The sequence below is a fragment of the Sturnus vulgaris genome, chromosome 4, assembly GCF_052056855.1.
Source record: "Sturnus vulgaris isolate bStuVul1 chromosome 4, bStuVul1.hap1, whole genome shotgun sequence".
Lineage (NCBI taxonomy): Eukaryota > Metazoa > Chordata > Aves > Passeriformes > Sturnidae > Sturnus > Sturnus vulgaris.
In genome coordinates, this window is record NC_142246.1 from 7,891,375 (window position 1) to 7,915,411 (window position 24,037).

The 24,037-nt window shown below is 36.8% G+C and overlaps 1 protein-coding gene across 3 annotated transcripts in view; it reads left to right on the plus strand.

Moving 5' to 3' along the window:
• The window catches only part of NSD2 (nuclear receptor binding SET domain protein 2), a 72,370-nt gene that overhangs the window by 21,069 nt on the left and 27,264 nt on the right, over positions 1-24,037 (plus strand). For 2 of the 3 annotated variants that reach the window (XM_014895229.2, XM_088163027.1), the window contains exons 3-11: positions 8,822-8,987; positions 10,582-10,748; positions 11,116-11,607; positions 15,901-16,045; positions 17,060-17,137; positions 18,550-18,668; positions 20,723-20,827; positions 22,041-22,122; positions 23,100-23,224. In XM_014895229.2, coding sequence (XP_014750715.1) covers positions 8,822-8,987; positions 10,582-10,748; positions 11,116-11,607; positions 15,901-16,045; positions 17,060-17,137; positions 18,550-18,668; positions 20,723-20,827; positions 22,041-22,122; positions 23,100-23,224 — 1,479 coding nt within the window. The remainder of the gene's footprint in view (positions 1-8,821; positions 8,988-10,581; positions 10,749-11,115; positions 11,608-15,900; positions 16,046-17,059; positions 17,138-18,549; positions 18,669-20,722; positions 20,828-22,040; positions 22,123-23,099; positions 23,225-24,037) is intronic. The other variant, XM_014895231.2, reaches the window with a different exon arrangement.

A 24,037-nucleotide genomic window follows, 5' to 3' on the forward strand; every position in this document is an offset into this window, starting at 1 on the left:
TTTACAAATTTCCATGTTTTAGGGTGGATTCATGTAGGGCAGATGAACTTTAGGCTCTCCAAAAGAGGTCTTTGTCCACAGATGCTAATTTTATGTTTGTCTGTTACCATCTTTCATCATCTTTCTCTTAGAAATAAAGAGATCCAACTGGGCTAACTTTTTTAACTCTGCTTTCTGTGAAAACCTAAAGTACCTACAGGAGTTGCGGTCCCATGCATCATAAAATGACAGTAGCTAAAACTGTAGGTTGTCAACAATCAGAAATTAATTCCCTTCTCAGAAGAACCATTTTTAAAAATTGCTATTTTGGAAGCTCAATGGAAGAGGGAAAACTGAATCTTGCTTATATCTTCGTTAAACAAGCTCTGCTGTGCTTGTGTGATGAAGGGAATTTACGACCTCATAGCAGCAACTAGTGCTAGAGAAGCTTGATTTTGTTTATTTTTTGCTGTTTTGTTTGTTTGGTAAATAAATGTCAACTGGAGTGTATGTTGTGGATGCTTGTGATGAAGTGAAACAATTTGGGATCTTAGTTGTGGTGGAATTGACAGCACTTTGGTTCCATGCATCTTTGCATTTTGCACTGCAAAGATTGCCCTGTTTTAATATTCATCTGGGGTTGGAGTTTCCCAGATTTTCTGTACATTTTTATTGCTGGAAATAAGGGATGTTTCAGAAATAAGCTTCAGCATTGCCAAGTTAAGGTAATGTCTATCTGTTCAGGATTTTCTTGGTTGTCTTCCCCCTGTCTGTCTTATTAACCACTGATTTGGCATTTCATCTGTAGAAGAGAAGGACCTGCTAGGTGTGTGTAACAGCACAACCTGTGAAACTTCTTGTGCCTGCCTTTAGGTATGGGAATTCACTTGAAATGTTTGATCCCTAAAGCAAAGTAGTGTTTGGTCTATGTCAAAATATTAGTTAACTAAGAGAGCCCTTTTATGCCAAATCAGCATTTGTTTAAGCTTAGTCAGCTGCCTTCAGAAGTGTTCTTCTTATTAAAAAAAAAAAGGTAGAAATAAGTCTCTGCCTTCACCAGAAAACATTGTCCTGTAAATCTAGTGGTCTTTTGGCAATGCTGTCTGGACTTGGGGTTTTTAAGTTTTTTAACAATATTGGGATTCAGAATATGTACCCATGCTGTCCAGGATGTTTGTGAGCTGCCAAGAGGAGATTACCTGTTCAGAAAGTGTCTTGGGAAAACTCTCTAAGGGTGTAGAAGAGTGCTAAAGATAAAGTCCTCTTACAGATTCTGATCTTGAAGAATGTGAAATCATGGTACATGCAGATAACCAGACACATATGGATATGGCATTCTGAAAATCTGTAGGTATGCTGAGATGATTTAGCTTTCATTCTGTTATCCTGTGTGAAGTTCATATGGAAATTGTTCAGAAATAATAATTTCTCATGCCCGAGTTCCTCATGGCTCTACAGTTTTGTTTTTACAGACTTCTGTAGCATTTTGTATCCACACTGTCTTGCATACCCAGGTACCACATCAGAAGTCCCAACTTTTGAGGGTGGTGAAGGTTAAATACACGGGATACAGGCAGAAATCTTTTTCTAATACTCAGTATAAAAGGTGGGCTTATTCATTCTGATCAAACATTATCTAGTTTAAATTTCTGAAACATGGAACCTTTCATTAATAAGCCAGTAACTTAAAATTTAGAAGGTCATCTAAATGAAAATGCAGAAATTCAGTAAAACAGCTGAAAGAAACTAATCTCCATGTTTTTAAGAAAGACTAAGGATTGGGAAGTGCTCCAGAACTCACATTTTACTCAATCTGTGAGTGATTTAATCTGTTTCTCTTCAACTCTACTCTGAAAAAAGAGTTGTGTCCTAGTTACTAAAATATCGTGTTAAGTTTATGTCTGAAATACTTGCTTATACAGTGTTTGGGTAAAGGAAGACTGCTGGTTTGAGTAGACAGATTTGCTTTTAAATGAAATTCTCTCATCTGCTAGAGACTTGCTAATGAGGGAACCAAAGCCAGAAAAAAAAAGAATTTAAATGCAACCAGGAGTTTACTGCTTTATTTGAAAGACAGATTTGAACTTCTGTCTTGTTTTAAAATCCACAACCTACATTCTGAATCCCTGTCTAAATTTAAATGAATTTTATTGTCTTTTGTTTGCTTTCCTTCCTGGAGAGAAGGGTCCTGCATGGTGATACTCAACCTGCTATCCAATAACTGCTTTAGATGAGTTTGTGGGAAGAAACAGAGGAAACAAACCCATTGTCATAAAACTTAATATGTGGTTTCAAACAGCCTCAGCCAGCACAGAAGAGTTTTCAGATCTGCAGTGATTTTCTTCAGCATTTTTTACACTGTTTTATAGCTTTACCATCTAAGCACGTTGAGGGGAAAAAAATCTGGATTGTGGCAGGAAGATGAAAATATATTGTCTTCTGCAAACATAATTTTTCACACCGTCAGATTTGACCCCCTTTTAGTGAAGAAGAAATTGAGTAAGTGGTTAGTAATAGAAGAAAATGAAAGATAACTTGATGAAATACATTTAATGTAATTGCTCTCAAAATTGAATTTGGAAGATTTTAGTTAAATCTCTAGTTTGGTATAAAACAGTTACAAATCTGAAAAACTTAACACGTCAATTCAGAATAGAGTTGGTTTGCTTTTCTGTTTTGGTGTAGACATTTCATGTCCACTTCCTCCTCAGTAGTCTTTACCTCACTGTATATTTTATGAGGTTGTTGCAGATTTAATTGTGCAGATATGAATGCAATGGCCTTTTGGGAGCTGCAGTCTTTTGAATGCTCTGTTGCAGTGTCCTCTGCTGTTCTATTGAAGATGGAACATCAATCTTCGCCAGTTCACTGCTTCTTTATGTTTCCTCACCCTTCTCCATTTTGTAGTAATAATTCCACATTTTTCCTTAATCTTGTGAGGTTCTGGTTTAGTCTTTACTCTTCAGCCTGCAACATTCTCTCTGTAGGCAGTGGTTTGCCAAGTATGTAATTGCACAGAATTCTTCTATTACGTAGTGAACGGAATATAACAGGTGAAAAAAACTTTAGTTTTATTCTTAGTGTGTTCAGTTACTTCTCATCTACTATCTGAATATACTCCCCCACATCCCAGAAGGTAGGAGCTATTTGGATAAAGATAGGGCCTCTCAGGCCCTTTGGGGATGAACAGATTTACTATAATGTGTGAATTATATTCTTTAAAAGAAATTTAAAAACCACTTAGGCAGTTAGGGTTGTGAGAATACTGTATTTTTATAGACAGAGTCACTTAGAATGAGCACTGTCCATTTCTTAACAGACTTAAGTTGCCACATTTTTTATTTGAAGCAATAGTACATATTGAGGACTTTGTATTGCTTTTGATTAGCTGTAATTGTAGTTTTGGGGTTTAAAGTGATTTGAGTTAATGAGGTTTTTGTCATCAGTCACAGTGAGAAGCAGCCATTTCTCTGTGTGGAATGACAGGGTGGCACTCTTGGGGACAGCAGCTGCACCCCTGAGTTCCTTTGGCTGAAGACTCAATGTTGATTTGTCTTTTGTCGTATGAAATTCTTGAATTTTTCACACCAAAACAAAGAGCTTTTCTAAGAAGAGAATTGTTATGGTGGTTTTCTGAGGAAGGAAGGCACGAAATTGTTGTCCTGTTACTTTGGTTGTTTGTTTTTTAGGTTATAATATCCCTAGTCATTGGGGAATTCAAGTGTCAAAATATTACAAAAGTAATCTTATCTGTTCTATTCTGCTGCTCCCTTCTTCTCCAGACACACCAGCCACTTCTCCTGAATCTCTGAAAGGAATGAAGTTTTTTCTACAACCATTTCCTTAGTTCTCTATCTGTGCTGATAGACAAGCAAGAAAAGACAAAACATTTTCACTTTTATTTTCATTACACAGGTCCATGAGAGACAATAGGAGCACAGCACAAATAGATAGCAGGAAGAGAAAAATAATGTGTGTTTGGTCAGCAACCAATCTTAGCTTTTTTTCATGGGAAAGAAATAGGTTTGACTAAGTTTGTGTTCTAACTTCAATTCAAAATACATTTTAATTGCATGTATTCTGTTTAGGGACCTTGATTATTTCTGTTTAATTTCTTTGTAATGTGAGGAGTTTTGTTTTTATCCTGACCTGCAGCTGGACCTCCAGCAGTCTGCGTTTGTGGCAGGGCCTTCTGTTACAGTGAAAGTGAAAGTTCTTTGGTACAGAATGAAACTGAATTGAAAATGAAAATGGAAATACCAGATATCTGCAGCTTAAGGTGTTCAGTATGTACTTCCTAGTTACATTACACAGAAAAGAGCATTTACTGTCTTCACTTCTCTTAATGGTTTGTACTTTTTTATCCAATATTAAATAATTGTGATGTACTCTTCACCAGTTCTCAGCATTGTTTTTTGTATAATCCCTTTATGACAATTAACAGAGAAGGGTTTCTTTATGATTTCTATAGCTTTTCAAGTTTATATAGTGAAGTAGTAGTTCTTTGATGCTCAAGGTAATTTACAATAATTTTGAAGGTTTATAATTCCTTGCATATATGTGCACATGAGCCTACACAAACAAAACAGCTGAAATACACACAAAACACCACTGATTACTTTTAAAAGGGATAAAGTCATCTCAATCTGACACCACCTAATAAGTCTTCTTAGTGTTTTTGTAAAAATTACCTTTCTTCCTTGTTTACTAAACACTCATAATAGTGTTTTTGTAGCAGGGTCTACCAATAAACCTAAAGCTCTCAATACAGTAAAGATGCTGCCCTTTTAAATGAGTTTGGTTTGGGTCATTTTAAGATACTTTTAAGCTTTGAAATTACCTAGTATTCGTGGTGTGTTCTTGTCTCATCATTTTCGTTAGGCAGATTAGAACTAAATGGAAGCTGATTGGTTTCTTTTGAGCAGGTGTAGCCAAAGTTAATTAAACACTTGTGTTTTCTGTGGCCAAGCCACTTCTTTGGGCTGGTGGAATGTTGACAGCAGTGTTGTAAATTCTTGTCAATCTGCCTGTCACTCATTGCCTGTGAAAGTGCTGAGGAAATGACAAACAAATCTGTCATATGCTAAGGAAAGAGGAAATGCATGTTAAATTTTGATTTATTTTTCAGTCCTTCTCAGCCTGTTGCAGCTGCTGGCCCAGATGAGTTTTTGAGGATGCTGCTTCTCTTCAAGTCGTAATTTCTCAAAGGAAAATTGAGTTACTATAAAGGAATTACTCAATTTTCACACTCCACATCCTCCTGGACAAAATAAACTTGAAATCCATCTTGCTGCCTTTCTAAGCAATTGTTTCATTACTCCAGAAAGTCAGGAATTTCTGTCTGCCACGCTGAGTACTGCAAAGCCTGTGGAATGGCTTGTATATTCAGTGTTAGGATTAGTCTGTGTGGGAGTCATCACCTCCTCACCTCGGTGTTCCCCATTTATGTAAATTCTCTGCAGTCTCATGTTTGAAAGGGGAACAAAATCCTTAAATTCCTTAAAGTAAAAAAGTAATCTGTTCCCAAGCTGTTTCTTTCTGATGTTTAGGATAACTGGTTTAAAGGCTGGAGCTAAGGTGATGGCTAGGGTGACTGAGGTGGGAGTTCCTCAGGCTGCAGAGCTTGCCTATAATTAAGGAAGGAGGGGTGGAGGAAATTCTGCAATTAAATGGTTTTAATTCTGGCAAAACTGCAGTAAAAAGTAATGGGATGGGGCATATGCAGGGCAGTCCAGATTTACTTAGCAGTGTTAGAACCAGAGAGTGTTTTGTGCTCCTCTGCAGCACAGGAAGCCTGTTGACATTAATGGGTAGGAGATCTAATTACAAGTGAGTACAATTTCAAGAAATAAAAAGTCATTAAAAAAAGACACAAAGAAGCCAAAATTTGAGGGGAAGATATTTTAAAATAGTTTAGTTCTAACCAGGAGTCTCCCATCTTAATTTGTTTGCTTAAGTACCATCACAGGAAGAACTGGTCAGGCCTTGCAGGAGGTGCTCCCTGCCTTCTGGTCACAGGACTGTGCTTCTAGTCCTGCCTCTCCATCTTCCATGGCTGCAGTCACATGCCCTGTGCTGTCTGACCACATATTGTTATGAGTTCAGACTTCCCTAAAAAACAATTTCTGTTTCCTTTGGGAGGAAAAAGAAACTGCGAGCCGAATTACCTTTTTTCTGCACCACTTTGTAACTTGACAGCGATCTCCTATTCTTTAGAAATGCATCTCATAAAGATGCTTCAGTCCTCAGTGTGTAGGAGAGAGATACCTGAGGTATTTGGATGACATTTAGAAATAATTTCTTTCTCCCCTTGCATTAATAATTAAAATAACCCTACCTGGATACTGAAGTAAAATCTAAATATATGACTGTATGTATATTGCATGTATTTTGCATTTTTGGTTTGCAAAGATATTTCTGAGAGGAAGTACTGAAGAAACTGTTGATGTGTCCTACAGCTGCATGGCCAACGTGCATGCCAGGAATTGCACCTCATTGTTTACTGCTGAGATACCTATTGTACTCATCAGAGCAATTCCCAGAATGAAAAAATCAAACACAACCAGAATGGTGTGGGAAAGTAAGATGGAAGTGAGCAAGTGGTGATATTTTCTATAGACTTTAAAAAAATTATCGTATGAGAGCTCCATGGATATAGAATGCTGTGCTGTATTTTGCCATTTTTTTAAAGTAGAAATGTTTTATCAATAGTAAAAACTGTAAGAACACCAAGCCCGCCATAGATAAATCTTGCAGGTTTTGTCGGAGCATGTAATTTTCAAGTTTTTTTATCATGATCCAGTACAGTAAAAGAATTCTTGGCATTTCTAAAATTTTGTGAAGTGCTTGTAGACACATTGGAATGTGATATTCACCCCTGTACTGCCACCTCTTTTATATTATGCTGCAGTTAGAAACACTACTAGAGCCTTTTCATTATTCCATCCAGCTCCCTCTCAGACTGGAGTCATAAATCTTTGTAGCTTACTTGCACTTTCTGAATAATACAGGGAGTCATAAATTAAAAATGAGTTTCAGACTCCTGAGTAACTTTCACATTTCTGAAAAGTTGACTCATTGAAAAAAAATTTCATCCTACCTCTTCAGCTGAAGTGCTGAAGTTGGTTCGTGTGTGTCAGGATTTTTCCAGACCTGCCCCTGACATATGGGCTTCTTAATTTTTAGCTTTTGAGCGTAACTTTACACATCATGTTTAACTGCTAGAAAGAGTATTTGATTTTTCGCATCTGCTTGGAATCTTTTAGGTTTGTTGAGAGTGCTGTACTTGAGGCAAGCTCGCAGGAAGGGTTTTCTGACAGTCTTAGAGAATCCTCAGCCAAAAATTTGCCTTGAGACATGGGAACATAGCTCTAGCTGGAGTCACATGAGCCAAGTCTGAATTCATCAGAAAAGCTGAATCACTGGATGAGTAATTGCCCCTAGCAATCAGAGGACATGGCTTCATGTGTGTTTACCAAGCAGGGCTTTAAAAGCTTTGAGAAATGGATTTCTGAGTATGTTGAATTTTAAGGGTTTTGACTGGAGGTACCTCTATATTTGAGTTGGAAATAAATCTCTTACAGCACAAACTCAAAGGTTTTAGTTGTTTATGTTTGGAAAATAATGCGTAATTATTTATGGAAGTATTTTCTGGGTTTGAAAATCTGTACAAGGTGAAGTGACCTACTCTGGTTCAGCATAATGCTCCCAAGTACTTGTTTCCAAATTCTACATTTCTAATTTCTTAACCATCTTCTTTCTTTCCGTTTGCCACTTTTAATTAAATTTTAACTGCCCTCTGAATGATGAGCTGGTACTAAACAAGATGAATGATAAATGTTGCATATAATTTTAGTACTGGAAAATTAAAGAGGAGATTCAAAATACGTGATTTTATAAAATATGTGATATACCTGTAATGAGACACCTTCTGTGCTTTTTTACAGTTAGTGCTTAACCTAGATAAAGGTGCACTCTGTTTATATCAAATAGAACTGATGAAGCCAAAAAGACAACATGCAGCAAACTTTGTGAGACAGTTTTAGTTGGTGATAGATGTCTGTGGTGCTGAACTTTGTTACGATGTAGTCACAGGGGAACATGAAACACCCTTGTAGCTTGAAGTGGAATAAGTTCTGTAATTGTATTCCAATAGCTAAAATAGCTTTAGAGCATCAACAGAGCATTCACAAACTTCTACTGCTAGAACTGGAACAGAAAAATCTCACAAAAGTATAGGGGGAATGGTTCATATTACAAGTGCTCAGTAGGTGGAAAAACAGCTGAAAGATGGAGAGCTTGGGGTTTTAAAGCTGGTTATTTATGTAGTTTCTATTCAGACATAAAGAGTATTTCAGTCTGTTCTAGTCTGGAGTTTTTGTTTGGTTTTGGTTTTTTAAGTCTTTTTTAAATCTATTGTATAATTGTGTGTATAGTACTTAACTTGATTAATAATATTCAATGCAGAGCGAGGTTGACTCTTCCACATCTACATCCAGTGCTCAGGTAATGGATTTGAAATCAAAGTTACCCTTCCTGATGGTCTCTCAGCAGTTATTTGAAAAGATACAGGCAAACAACAGCTTACTTGCCAATATTTCGAATTAAAAACAAAATTGTAACTGGAAAGTGGGTTTTTTCCTGTTAGAGAACAAAAGCTATGACTTAAAACTTTAAGTTTTCATTGCACATGAAATGCAATTATTGTTTACAAGCAAACATGACAGCCCTTTATTCTTATTAACTATTTCTTATTTTCCTCCTTCTATTAGCACTGATGCATATCTGAAAAAAGGTGATGATCAGTTTGGGTTTGTTTTTTTTTTCCTTTTTATCTATTAAGGTTCTTGCTAAGAGAGATCCAACTCAAAGTACCATCAAAGAGGAAAAAGTCCATCTGTTGAAGTACAATATAGGAGATCTAGTGTGGTCAAAAGTGTCTGGTTTCCCGTGGTGGCCATGTATGGTTTCTGCTGATCCTGTTCTCCATGCCTACACTAAACTAAAAGGTATGTAATTCAGATTTCTTCAGATATACAAAGTGATTGCTTTGGAAAAATTCTGTTCTTCATCTATGCCGTTGGTCAGCAACTTGTTGTCAACAGGAATGTTAAAATCATGTGAATGCTATTGTTGAGCATATAGCAGTGTATCTTTTAACTCAAGTGTTCTCTGAAAGGTACCAAAATTGTTATCTGTCAAACTGTGTGGAGTCTTGTTAAAAAAAGAAAAAACCCAAACCTGACGGTGTTTTTCATTGTTTTTGTGGAGATGCTTGGTAAATTGATACAGGCTGAAAATTTTATTAAAGCTGATGGGAATTAAATATTCTTGATGATTATAGTTTACTAAAAGCAATCTATAATTCAGGCAGCTAAATTTTCTGATTCATAGAGTCAATACTGATACCTACAGACAATGGTTGATTTTAAATGCAGGAACTACCAAGTATTAATGAATTTTTTAGGTATGAACCTGTACAATTTCTTAATATCATTTGTACCTTTGTTCTCTGTTCTGATACCTGAAACTTTTGAGGCTTAGTAGCAATAAATATTTAGACTACACATTAAGAAAGAGTTGGAAGGGCTGGAGGCTGTGAGGCATTGGGGTGGATTGCCCAGAGAAATGGTCTGATCTCATTCATAGGAGGTTTTAAAGAACAAATTGAATTAATATCTCTAGGATTATAGCTAGATTCAAAATTGGTAGTAAACTAAATGGCTTCTTGAGAACCTTTTCAAGGATTTATAATACAGTTGTTGGAATGGTTATTATAGACTCCTTAGACAAATTTTCCTTGTGGCAGTCTTTCAGAGTTTGGATCAAGCAGTCCTTGTCATTTGTAGTCTTTGGATTATTAGGTCTACTATGACATTAAGAGATGGATTTTGAGAGTGGTAGAGCTGCTTATTGGTTCCTATCAATTACTCTGTTCCTTGAAAGGAGCAAGGTTTATGTTCATTATCAGGAATCTTTGTAGTACATCTTTATCAGAAACTATAGAAACAGACCCAGCAAAACCCAGTACCAAATGTCTGAATGCAGCCTGTGGAGCACAAACAGAAAGAAGGGCTCACGTACTAAAGGCCAAATCCTTTATTGATTCCTTTGATTCCTGAAAAATCTTGATTATTATGAAGTTCTGATTGCAAGGGTTAAAACCAGATTAAGTATATGTCTCTGTTGAAGAATATTAAAAGATAAAGTTCAGGAGACTCAGAGAGGAGGCTGAGTGCACGAGCTCTCCAAGCTGTGGAACTTTCTCAGCGTTTATTGAGAAATGAATGCTAAATTCATTTTCAGCAGCACCCAGACCTACATGTAAAGTTAATACACATGGAAAACTGACAGGTGACTGTAACCTGGAGTTAATTTAGCCAAGCATGTTCCTACTGGGAATTAAACTATGGAGCTTTGGGGTCAGACTTCATACATATCTCAGAGACTTTCAGGCTGGTTACGTGGGTTTTTGAAAGGTTATCAAGTTTTATTGTGCTTTTGTAGTGGCAACTGTAGCAGCTTACAGACTTCAAGTCTGAAAGTGCAGAGCCTTACCAGAGTTTATATCTTAAATACACTTGGGGTTTTTTTAATTTTCAGGACAGAAGAAGAGTTTTCGTCAATATCACGTTCAGTTTTTTGGAGATGCCCCAGAGCGAGCCTGGATATTTGAGAAGAGCCTGGTGCCTTTCAAAGAAAAAGACCAGTTTGAACAATTATGCCAAGAGAGTGCAAGACAAGCCCTCACTAAAGCAGAGAAAATAAAGGTAAGAGGTTACCATATCAGGCAAGATTTGGAGCTTTTTTATTTTAGCATTACAGGTAGTACAGATATAAATAGGTATGATAAAAAGCTTAAAGACAGCTTGTTTTACAGGATCTTGCAGTCTTACATTTTATTTACAGATGCAAAGGATGGGGTGATTTACCGTTATTTGTTACTCAGTAAAAATTAGTACTCTTCTACTTTGTCATGGATTCGTGTGTGGTGTCAGTACTATCAAATACAGCTCCATATGGACTCTGAATGACAGATCTGCATGACAGTTAGTCTCTTGGGATTGTTTTCTGTTAATGTCAGCATTTTGAAATCACAAGAGGGCAGATGCCTCACACGGTTGTCTCCTCTTGCAGATGCTGAAGCCCGTGTCAGGGAAGCTGCGGCCACAGTGGGAGATGGGTGTGAAGCAAGCCAGTGAAGCCGTGGGCATGACAGTGGAGGAGCGCAGGGCCAAGTTCACCTTCATCTATGTCAGGGACAGACCTCATCTTAATCCTCGAGTGGCAAAGGAGGTTGGCATTGCTGTGGAACCCTTGGAGGAGATGGATGAGTCATCCTGCTCAAATGAAGAAACCACTCCAAATCTGAAATCAATGAAAGAGTCTGGCATTCCTAGCAAGAGGAGGAGAAGGACATCAAAACTGTCTGCTGCTGATGATATACAAGAGAGCAGTCAGTTGGAGGATAAGAATACTACTCCTCAAAAGTCATCTGAACAGGCAGAATCCAAAAGAGGGATAGGCTCCCCTCTCAATAGAAAGAAAACTCCAGCGTCTACTCCACGAAGCAGAAAGGGCGATGCAGTATCTCAGTTTTTGGTCTTTTGTCAGAAGTACAGAGATGAGGTTAGTCTCTTTTAGCTGTTATTATTGTTGATTGCCTCTTCTAATTTCTGTACTTGAAAAAACATCTTTAGTAAACAAAAATTAGTTATTACTGCACAATCCATAATATTCTGGGTTTGATGAGGTAAGCCCACGTCAAATCTTACTGAAGACAGAAATAGAGAAAGAAGGGAATGAAAGTGAGCAATATAAACAAGATGGTGGTAACTGCCTTTGTATTTCAAGCAAAAGTTGTGTTAGTGTCTTCCCACATAAACTAATAGTCCTTTGTATTAGCCATATTTTGTCTTTAATATATATACAATATAATACATATGCATATATATATGCTCAGGTAAATATAACAAAGATTATGCTGTTTATGGCAGTCTGCTTGTAGATGACTTTTGCATTCTTTCTGAGGACATGGCTCAGTTGCTTCTTTGTGTTCCCTTATCTTTGAGCACCTCAAAACCTCATTTACTTACCCAGAACCTTTTGCTGAGCTTCAAAAGAAGCTTGTAAAAATCACTGCCAGTGTGTGCAATCTGCTGGGACAGAAACTAGGTCCTCTTGAGGTACTTATACTTGAGGTACTTATACAAGGTAGAATAAGTAAATGCCTTATTATCAACGTTTTTTAGGAAGACTGTTAAAAGTGTGAAAGCATTACTGCTGGTGTAGTTCATTACTTTAAAATCAGGTCTATAATTTTACTTCTTACAGCTTTTGCTCCATTTGCAGTACTATTCCATGATCTGAAGCCAGTGTGATATCTTACGTTTTCTTGTATTTGTACTCTTAGATATTGTTCACAGAAGGATCAGGAAGCTGAGTAGTGACTTTGTCATACTCTTTAGCTACTGAATGGTCGACTTCATTATAGCATATTTGTATTAGAAAAGAATTAATAGATGTAAATTTTATAAAGAAATACTGGAAAACAGATTCTGTTGTACAGAAGTCAATTAGTTGTGGTTCAACTTGGGATCTTATTAGATCATTGAAACTTAAGCTAATATTGAGAATGAAAATGAGCACAGTGTTACATAAACCTTTTAGTGGCTTTGGTTAAATTGAGAAAAGCATTGGCATTGCAGTTTGCTGGCTCTGGAAAGGAAATGGTTTTGTAGCCAGACCATTAAATACAGATTTTGACATACTAATCATGAAAAGCTGTATGGGTAAATCATCTGTCTTATGTTAGAGACACATGAGTTCTGTTCACAGTTCTGTAAGTGACATTCCAAGAGGGAATTACCTTGGTCTTCAATGTATGTAGCAAAAAGTCTTTTGCAGTAGTGAGGGACATAAAATTGCTTCTCTGGAAGAACTGAGATTATGATGGCTGGCTTTATGGACTCTTAGCCAAACATACCTTGCAGAGAAGAGATGTGCTGAGTCTCTGATATTTCTGTTTTCTTTGCCAGTTATCAGGCTTTGTTCCCTACTGTGGTTATACTGTAATTCTCAAATTAATAGATGGAAAATATGAAGACTATTAGAATATATGAAATTTAGGAAATGCTTTGTCTTCATTGTCATTTCAGGAAATTGAAAAACTTTCTTAAACTTGAAATTTTCACTGACGATAGTGGCTAATGTTGCACAAGTTTAAGTAGAAGGAAGTAAGTTTAAAAATATAACATATTTTTAGAGAGAGGGCATCCTGCCATTTCTGCCTAGAATACCTTTTAATAAGATCTGTCATGAAAACCCAAATCTGCCTGAATGTGTGATCCATTCTAACAGGTACAGAAACACTTCTGTGGGTAGAACAGAACTAGGTTGTGAAAGCTGCAGATACCTCTAAATGATCATCAGAAGAACCTGTCTTCCCTGTGTCTTGATTGGAATTTGACTGGCAAACACCAGAAACACTGGAAACACCAATTTAGATATTTATGCTTTTTGCCTTTCATGTTGCTTTTATAATGGCAGGTTCATGCCATTGGTGGAAGGTGGAGGTTGTACCCAGTTTATTTGGAGTGTCCCCTTCTGTTAGGCTTATCTGGTTCAACTTGGGTGACTTTCACCAAGGTTTGTTTTGTTGTCTTGTAGATGTTCTGATGCTTTGGAAAGAGTGATAATATTGGCTAAGAAACAAACCTGGTTTTGAGCTACTTGTATTGGTGGCATTGGAGAGTTTAGTGTATGGCTTTCTTAGTATATGCATGTAAAAACTTAGGAAGAAAGGAACATCACAGACCCAGAAGAGGCTCTCTGTCCCCAGTCTTGGGGAGGGACAGAAATGAAAGGGATGACTGAAGACTACTCTTGCAGGGCCTTTAGTAATACCAAGTTCTGTTGAAAGTAGAGCCATTTCTGCTGTGTCTTGTTTGGAGTCTGGCTTTGTGTGGTAGTGAGATTAATATATCAGTTTAATTTTATTATTATTTAACTACTGGAATATGTTTTTAATGATTTAAGAGACACACTTTCCACATCCCTGAGGGAGGTGCTGAAAGCTTGGAGTGCTTTTGTGGTTGTGGTGATGCATTAAGTATTTTGTGCTGTTACCAAAGGAGTAAAGGTGTATTTTGTGCTGTTGTCATTATGTGCTTCCCTTGTGAAAAATATAAGCCTAGTAAGCACTGGAAGGATCTGATTGGAGATAAAGGTATCATTCAAGTGAGAGGCAGACAACTACACTGTTTACATTAATTGATTTGGCCACGAGTCTGTTGTGAGAAAAGTTAAGGAGCCATTTCACTAACAGGGAGACTTTGGAGAAGACCACTGAACATTTTCCTTGGAGGCCTTACTTGCAAGGGTCCGTTCACCATTAAGAATTCTGAGTGTGTTTTCCTTGTCATTTCACAGTACTGCTGGTCAGCTGAAAGTTATTTTTATTCTTACTTTGTTGAGACTGGAGGTAATGTTAATGTGTATCTCATTTGTCTGAATAAATCTAGTTATTTCTCAGATAATTAAATGGTTCTGTGCCCTCATTGAGCACAATGACCTGGACATTTGTGACAGCAGTCAAAATTGATGCTAATTTCATGTCCTGAAGAAGTGAGATTTGTGGAAGGGGGTGTCTTGTGGGTTTATGTTCCTCCCTTTCAATAATGTGAATCCAGTTGTTGGATTTTAATCAAACTTTGAGCAGAGGCTTTCAAAGGTATTTGTACTCCTCAAGCCTTATGCAGATGGATTATGCTACATAGAAACAAGACAATTCTTAGTACTCTACTAGGAGAAAAAGCATGGATTTCCATAATTAGATACTGACCAATGGAAGGAAGGTACTGCAACTATTTTAAGACCTTGAAAAGCAGCAGTCATATTTGCATCCTGTTTGATAACAGGAAATGTAGTTTTAAGACCCTAAATTCTAAGAAATTAGGCTTAGTCATTTCACCTTATCAGAAAAATTGTATTTTTGTTCTGTTGAATGGTGTTACTCTTTGAATGATTGGTTTTCTTGACGTAGATTTTGATTTCTCTGTGTTTTTGGAGTATCAGTTGCATCACTCAGGGTTTTAGGGAATGCTGGGTAATGAGATGAGGATTGTTTTCAAATGTACTGTTTCATTTCTGTACAAGCCTAGAGTTTTTTGACTTGTATGATTAATCAAATCTGATTTTCCTTAAGTAGAAGTAGGGGGGGGATGTACAGAAGGAGTTTGGGAGGATTTTTTCTTTGTTTTTAATACTTGTTTTATTTTTTTTTGGTGTTGAATACACTTCTACAAACTCTATTAAACTACATGTTGATGGATATTATGTGTCCTGCCTATAGCATTAAAAAAGATGTACAGCTTGTGAGTTTCTAGTGTTCATATGCATAATACAAAAATGATGAATCAATACAGGAAAATGTTGAATCAGATGCTAACTTGTGTAAATTACTCTGCTGAGTTAGGTGCACTGAGTTCTATGATTAATGAGTTTTGCTGTGAATTGATGGATTTCTTTCTAGGCAAGCATATATTCCAGTATTGCTTGCCTGTCATTTGTGGATTTATATTTAAACTTCATTGAGAAGCAATACACGGTTTTTTTGAATGACCACAGGACAAGATTTATACTTACTCCACTTACTCCATTTTTTGAATGGCAAAGGGCAAATGGATACTTCCAAAATTAGTCTTAATACTTCTGAATAAGCTAAATTACTTTTTTTTTAAGACACAGAGAAGTGGTTATTCAAAGCAAAACTAGATACAGTAGGATTTATTCTAGTTCTGTCTACAGCAGAAATATTAGATAACTTGTTTGTATCCAGTTTTCCAAAGTGATGGAAGTGGGTACAGCGTTCTTTCCAATGGTCACCTTTTTTTTAATTCAACCCTATTTCTGCATGTATAGGTGGTTGCTGAACATCCAGATGCTTCGAGTGAGGAGATTGAAGAGCTGCTCGAATCGCAGTGGAACATGCTTAGTGAAAAACAGAAAGCTCGCTATAACACAAAGTTTGCCATAGTGACCTCTCCCAAATCTGAAGAAGACTCTGGTAAACGTAAAACTGTGCTAGTGTACTCTAACTAAATTTGATATACATAGTGGCGTTAAACTAAGCACATATTTGAGACCCTGTAGGGAAAACAGCTTTCACTGTTTTCCAGTTTTAATTCTTGGTGTTTGTGCCAATAGCAAAGGAATGCCAATGGTTACAATAAACGCAACCCATGAAGTCTACATTTCTTGCTCATTGTTCTGAAAAGTTGTTATATGTAAACCTTCTGCTGTTTAGACATTGCTGATTTCTCATTCTTCTTCTGCCCATAAGCAGCTGCCATTGCATCCACTGCTTGTTACAAGTGGATGGTGGGAAGGGAAGATGAAGTGTTACTGCTAGTAAAATTTGAGATGTTGTTTTTATAGAACAGTTAGAATTAATCAGTGCTGCACCTTTTCTTCATATATGCCTAAAGCGTATTACTTCACATCATCATCAACTCAGGAAGAGCTATTCCAAACTTTATTCTGAACCCTTCACCCATTTGGCATTTTATTGTGTTACTCAAAGTTTTTAGGACTTTGTGCAAGTTTGCAAGTACTTTAGTTTTTCTCTCCTTATATTTTTTGTTGCTGTTTTCTGATGTTTGTTTTTTGATGAACAGTCTCGATTGTTTTCCAAAATATTTGAGGGTGTTTGGAGTCACTTACTTGAGAAAGGAGGAGGAAGAAGATAGTTTGCCATTTGCATGAACTCTTATCAAATTTAACTAGCAATCATTTTTGAAATTTAAATAGCTTTACAGCATTTTAAGAAGGCTCACTATGGAAGTATTAGAAGCCAACAGGTGCTGCTTTGGGCAATGACAAGAATGAGAGGGAGTGTTTGAAAGTTTGTGAGACTTGGAAAAACTTGTATAAAAATGGCAGTCAGTTTTGTTAACTATCTGTGTGTGTGTGTGAAATAACATAATTTTGTGGAAAAAATGAAAAGTTTTTAACTTTAAAATTTAAGTGTTAAATATTTGGATATCAGTTTAAAAAAAACACACATTCTGTATCTCTCAAGGTTCATCATTGAAGAATATTGGAGAGGCCAAACGTAAAGTGTTTCAAGACTCACCTAAAAGGAGATCAAGATCCAGAAGTAATTGAAATTTGTGTTGTGTGCAAATAGCTCATCATTATAAGTAGCTATTGAGTGTATTTTTTTATGTAATCGCCCACGTATCATAATCTCTTCATTTTTTCTCAGATGTTGTCTTCCTTGACGTTAGAACTTTAATGGATCCCAAATTAAATATCTTAACACTGTAGTGCTGAATTTTGTTCACCTTCCTCAGTGTCATATTGCAAGAAATGTAATTGAAATTGTACCTGTACCAGGTGTTTCTAGTACATATATTGTGTACATTTATAGTTACCTATAGATGAAAATATGTCAGTTCACTTGTTCCCCATCTCAAATCCTCTTATCTTAAATTTGGAAGAATGTTCTGGGATTTTTTTTGCTGGCTTTTTGTGAGTAGCAGGTTCTCCTGGAGCCATTTCAGTCTGCTTTGTGGATTTAGTTTGATCATAGAATATGTCCTAGATTATTTAGATAAGAACATTAATTTGAAAATTATCCATATTTTTAAATAGCTATATTTTTAATATTTGCAGACATTTGTTCCCACTGGAATAGAATGCTTGTAGCTGTAGGGCAATTTTCAGTTAACATATTTGTGCCCCTGGAGCTTGCAATTTTCATACTAATAATACTCTGTAGCTTCATGAACTAGAGAGTACTAGAGAGTGTAATTATGTTGTCATTTCATCTTGATGAAACAGACCACTTCCCAAACCCTCATCTATCTCTTTGAGGTGCAGACAATAGTGGAACCTGTGGCAGGGGTATGTAGATTACTCACTGACCTTTTGTATTTAGCAGCTGCTTGACCTTTACCATCTAAATACATGAATAACTGTGGTCTAAAATGGCCAATGTGGTTCTGTTCATAGGATTCTGATTCATAAAGGCAAGGGATCTTATGGTCTCATGTAAAATACAGTCAGCTTGTTAGAGTCTGGAATTGCCATACCAGAAAGAATTAATCCGTGCAGTTGGTGATATCTTGTTTTTTCAGAGGCCCCTTAGTAGATCACCACTTAAAGTAAGCTTAAGGAGGAGACTTAGAAAGTCATTTTAGTGGTAAGACACAGTTACAAAGTGCCAGGAGAGTTAAAAGCTGTACAGATCAGTCACGTGCAGTTCGATGATACCAAACAAATGTTGGACAGTAACGTTCTGATCTTAAACTAGTTTTCGCATAGGTGGATTCATCTTTGTAAAATAACTTTGAGTATGAAGCAGTTGATTTGGATTTGTTCTAGAGTTAGTCTTCAGCACCAGAAACCAGACCCTAAGCAGGGTCATCAAACTGTGTTAATGTTTAACCATGTTTTAAAAATAATGACTGAAAGAAAAGTACCTTAAATAACTAGATCAGTTCAAATAATTTCAAAGTGGGTTTTAGATTATTTTTCATGTGAGTTTCCCCCATCCCCCATCCCAAGGTAATTTACATGGAAATAAAAGAAACCAAAAAAAGAGGACAAAGGAGCCTACAGAAGATTTTGAAGTTCAGGAAGCACCTAGGAAAAGACTCAGGATGGATAAACAGAATAATCGGAAGGTAATTATGTCATTGGTTTGTTGGGGTTAATTTATAGCAGCACCAGTCACATTGCTGTAGTTAAGTTTGTCAGCATTTCCATTTTCAGGATTAAAAAAGAAATGTCCATATTTCATACCAAACTGTGTCAATATTCAGAGATACATGTGAGCATACCACTGTGGGATTTTTTTCTTTGGTTTTGGAGGATGGAGGTATGAAAAGCTGCAGCTGCTACTTAAACTGTTTCCCAAAGGAACATGCAGAGGGAGGCATGACCTCTGTGTTGTTATGCTCTGTAGTTCTTTCTCTTTCCTCCTGATTTGGAATTATTTTTACCAGAATGTAAAAGAAATACCTTTAGTGAATAGTTACTTTAGACAAAAGTAACAGAAGAAAGCCAATCAAGCAAAACAGAAAAACTACTTTTCACAAACTGGAAGGCTTTAGGACATTTTAGAGTCGCATGCTGACCCTTTTCTTGGGAAAGGAGGTTGCAGTAAATATATATTTATGCAGTGAAAGTATATTTATCACACAAATTACAGGCTCCTTTTCTGGTTAGCTTGCTTCTGAGAATGAGAATTTTCCTTACATAGGTCACTATGTATGTGCACACAGGACAAATCTTGTGGGGACTCAGGCACAGGTTTATTTACTCTGCATGTAGAGCAGTGAATTTCATGGGTTTTACTCGTGTAGAAAGCTTAGCTCACACGTGTGTTGAGGTGTGTTATTGCAGTATCATACTGTAGTGTGAGTACCACAGACCTGAGCTCAGACCTTCAGTGGTGCAGCAATCAGATTAAACAACCTAATAGAAGGAAAGGTAGTAGATTTATTTTTTAAATTAATTGTGGGGGTCTTATTTGTAGATGTCAGTTTGTTTGGTGTGCTGGTTATTTTACTGCTTCTGTTGATATTGTAGATATTAAGACAATTTGTTGTCTTAGAGTTTAATATATAAAAAAACATAGAATTACAGATAGGCTTAATGAGCTGATTAAATTAGCAAGGGACAGAGATAATTATTAATGTTGTTACCTTTGCAGGAAGAAGGGCCAAAACTAGTTTTTATACTTCTTGCTGGAATGGATTAGTCTTTGCATACTCATGTGACTTTCCAGGAGTAGTTTCTCAAACCTTTTTAAACTCGTCTAATTGATTTGAATACATTATAATGCACTAGATCCATAACAGAGTTTACTTATTATAATTAATTCCTCCTATAAAGTCCTTGTTTTGACTGTTCTAAAGGTACTTTCCAGTCCCACCAGTATTTGTACACTACAATTAGCCTACATTCTCAGATGTAGGATGAAAGGTGGTTGCAGTGTAGTTCATGCATGGGAGGTTCTGGCACATGACACATATGTGAATGTACCAGCAGGAAAATAAATAACTAAAAGAGGTGAATGATTCTCATAATATTTATAGCACTGATGGCGCTGATTTTGTAATGTGCATTTTTAAAATGTTGTTCTCTCTCTGGTCAGTTTATCAAAACTGAATGCTGTTTGATGTATGTAAATATTAGGGAGTTTGGAAACTCTAAATGCATATAGCAGGGTTTGTGCTCCACAGAAAGGTCAGATATGGTTTGCAGTTTGTTTTAGGAATTCTCTCTTAGTCTTTTTCCTGCCTTCACAGTCCCAAGGCACTTCCAGATGTATGTGCTGCTGCTTAGTAGAATATTCACTGAATTACAGTGAAAATATGTCATGAATGATTCAAAAAGGCAAACACTAACCATACACCTTATTTTCTGCTATTCTCAGTTTACCTGCAGGCTTTAGTTACAGTCATTTTGGATAGTAGGAGCTTTAATTTAATGGCATTTTACTTCTTGCACAAGAGTTGTGGGTTATACTGTCCCTTTGTCCTTAATTCTTATTTACAAATTCAGAATGTTTTCACATAAAGTAACCAAGCCATAAGTACCCATGTGGAAGTTTTGAAAAACTAATTTGTTCACTGTTGCTTTGATGATGTATATAAAATGCACATTAACAAAATGGGGGTTCTGTAAAGTGTGCTTTAAATTTAAGAATGAACTATCCTGTGCATTTTCACAGAATCACAGAATCCTTAGGATTGGAAGGGGCCTCTGGAAATCATCCAGTCCAATCCCCCTGCCAAGACAGGGTCATCTAGAGCAGGTTACACAGGAATGTGTCCAGGTGGGTTTGGAATGTCTCCAGAGATGGAGACTCCACGACCTCTGTGGGCAACTGTTCCAATGCTCTGCCACCCCAAAGTAAAGAAATCTTCCTCTTGTTGAGGTCGAACTTTGTGTTTTAGTTTATGGCCATTACTCCTTGTCTGGTCACTGGGCACTACGGAAAAGTGTCTGGCACCCTCCTCTTGACACCCTCTTTTCCTTCATTTTTGCCCAGAAGTGTAACAGTAATCTTAGAAAACCAATACTGGGAGCCTCTGGTGGCATTGGTGGTAGGGCAGCTCAGTAACAGCACAGGGTGGCACATCTGTCACCAGTCGTGTTTATTTTTACAAAGGAAATCAATTCTCTGGCCTTTGAGGTGTTCACCTGCACATCTTTGTTTGGTAAAACTGAGTGTCAAATGATGACTGTGAAAAAGCATGTAAAGCATTGGAAATGTGTGTAAAGCTTTCTGTTAATAGAGTTGTGCTTATTAATCAGGTGAGCATGTGTCAGGGTTGAGTATTCTAGGCTATAGTTTTAGTAATTTGAATGAATATGTAACATAAGAAATGGAAAATAATAGTGGCATGTTTGAGGAACAACATCTTAATTTTGACAAAGATTTGACAAAAACTTCCCCGGTTTTTTGGCCTAAACTTTTAATCATGAATTCTCAATCTGGAGCAAATTTAGGTGCTGTTTATTCTCCCTTGAAAATAGTGGTTTTATTTTGGAAATGCTGAAACAATCTTAACCATAGTAATATAAAATATGGCACTGCTATAAGTTGTGGAGTTGGAAGCAAGCCTCTCTGAGACTTAGAGTTCTGCACAGGATTTGCTCTCTAATTTCTATAGTAATTCTGCAATTTACCTTTAATAATTAAAGGTTTTCATTTGACCAGTTTGTATAGAGAGTAGTAAGGATAATTTACAAGTTTTGTATTCATTTAGCACTCCCCTTTTGGTATGCTAAATTTGGGATGGATAAGTGGGATGCTGAAGTACTGTGTTCTTTAATATTTCTCATTTGTTTATGGGTTTGTACCCTGTGCTGTAAATGAGTTTTAAAATTCACTTAAGTGGGACTAGTTTAACTACAGTACCATTCAGATATTTGTAAAGACACTTTCTTTTTAATAACATAAATCCAGAACTAATTGCCAGTTGTATCCAACCACTCATAAATTAGGAGTTTTTTTATTTTTTTCATATTTTTTTTTGTGACAGAGGGAGACAAGCAATGACAAAACAGCAAAAACAAACTCTTCTAAAGTCACAGAAACCTCCTCTTCACAAAAGAACCAGTCAGGTAATGTGGTCAGAATAAGTTTTAATGTAACTTTTTCAATTAAATAATTTTAAAATGCCCAGGTTGTCTGAGGCAGCTGGCTAAATTCCGCTGACTCAGTGAGCAGTTGCAGGCACTGTGCCACAGCTGGGGGGGAGCCCTGTTCCTTCACTGCCCTCCTGCAGCTCGATCCTGGACTGAAATTGTGCATTGCTGGTTGAGAGCAGCAGTTCACAAGTTCCCCGTGTGATGGCACCAGATTAAAGCTGCTGCCCTGAGATATTGGCGAGCAGAGAGCAAACCCTGCTGCTCCCGTTTGCCCTCTGCACTGGCCCAGTAAAACAAGTGCAGTGACCATCAGTGTCATCTGGTACTCTGGGGTTTTAGTCATTCGAAATGGTGCTGGATGGGAGGCAGTGTGGAGCACAAGAGGGAATTCTGTAGAACCTTGGATCAAAACACCAAAGTCAGATTTGTTAATGATGCTCTAGTTTAAGGCAACTGCTATCAGAGCATATCTCTTCAGGTGTTACAGTGATTTGCCAAAGACAAGCGAGCTTCAGCAAGTCCTGCATGGTGCAGAAGTGGTGATGTGCCATAGCTAATGTGTGGTACTTGGCTCCTGTATATAAATTTTCTCTTAACAAAGTGTTAGTAGTATTCAGATTTGATGAGCTCTCTTAGGCCTTCTCATAATTGTTACCTCTGCTTTAAAGAGGTCGTAAGTCACAAGATACTTCGATTTTAATAGAAATGAGACTATAAAAAATTGGGAAAACATTTCTTAGCACATATTTGATTAATGGAGACCTTTATTTTTAAAATCAAACCAAAATACATGGCTTCAGAAGCTTCATGTTCACTCAGTCCTAATGAGGTGCCCAGAAGATGTGCCTAAATAATTCCTTCCTGTATCTGAAGGACTATTTTAAATGGCTTCAGGGAGATAACATTTTAAAGTTCCAAACTTCACTTTGTAAACCAAAATTATTTTACAGCAACGAAAAATCTGTCTGATGCATGTAAACCTCTGAAGAAGCGAAATCGGGCTTCAGCAGCAGAATCTTCAACTCTTGCTTTTAGCAAGAGTTCATCTCCTTCAGCTTCCTTAACTGAGAATGAGGTAAAAAAAAAGTGGTGTTTGCACACAGCCATTTAATTACAGAAATTTTCAGGTGTGAATCTTGTTTAAAAAAAAAAAAAAAAAAAGGCAAAAATCCAAGGCGAATTCTCTAACGTTGGTGCTCTAGACAAGTTACAGTTTTGGCCTCTGTGAAACCTGTTAACGTGTGCATTGCAAATCATTTATTGTAACACGAACGTCTGATTTGGGGACGTCGAGATATTATTGTGGTTTTTAATGTATTTACCAACAACGTTTTAGAATTGTAACCTTCTATTAGAGGCAAAGTAAAATGCCAGTGTGTTCTGTATTTTCTTCTACAGACTTTTATGTAAGTGTACTACGTTAGTTACATTATGTAACTCAATATTGTCATGTTGCCATAGCTTTTATATCGAAGCAAATTTCCTAATCCTCTGTTTGATCTAGAACTGGGCAGTCTTCTGAGCAGAGCCCCTTTTAACTCAGATTAATTTTCAGACTGTTTTAGTGCTATTTCTCTGTGATGCAAATAGCTCCAACTCCAGTAGAGTTAAACAGGCAGTGAAGGATGTATCTTTTTGATACTTGCTAATCATAGTCTTAGCTCTGCATATTTGGAACTGTAATTCTTCTCAGTTGACATACAATAAATGAAATGTATGTACCAGAAGTGTATTCATACAATCCATTAAACCATTCCCCAAGTCATCTACACTGTTAAAACCAATCGGCCAAAGAGTGGCAGCATGGGGGTGAAGTATGCATGCTGTTTTGCAGGTGGGTTTGGATCTGTAGTTGGTAGGATTAGTAAAATATCCATAGACAAACAGC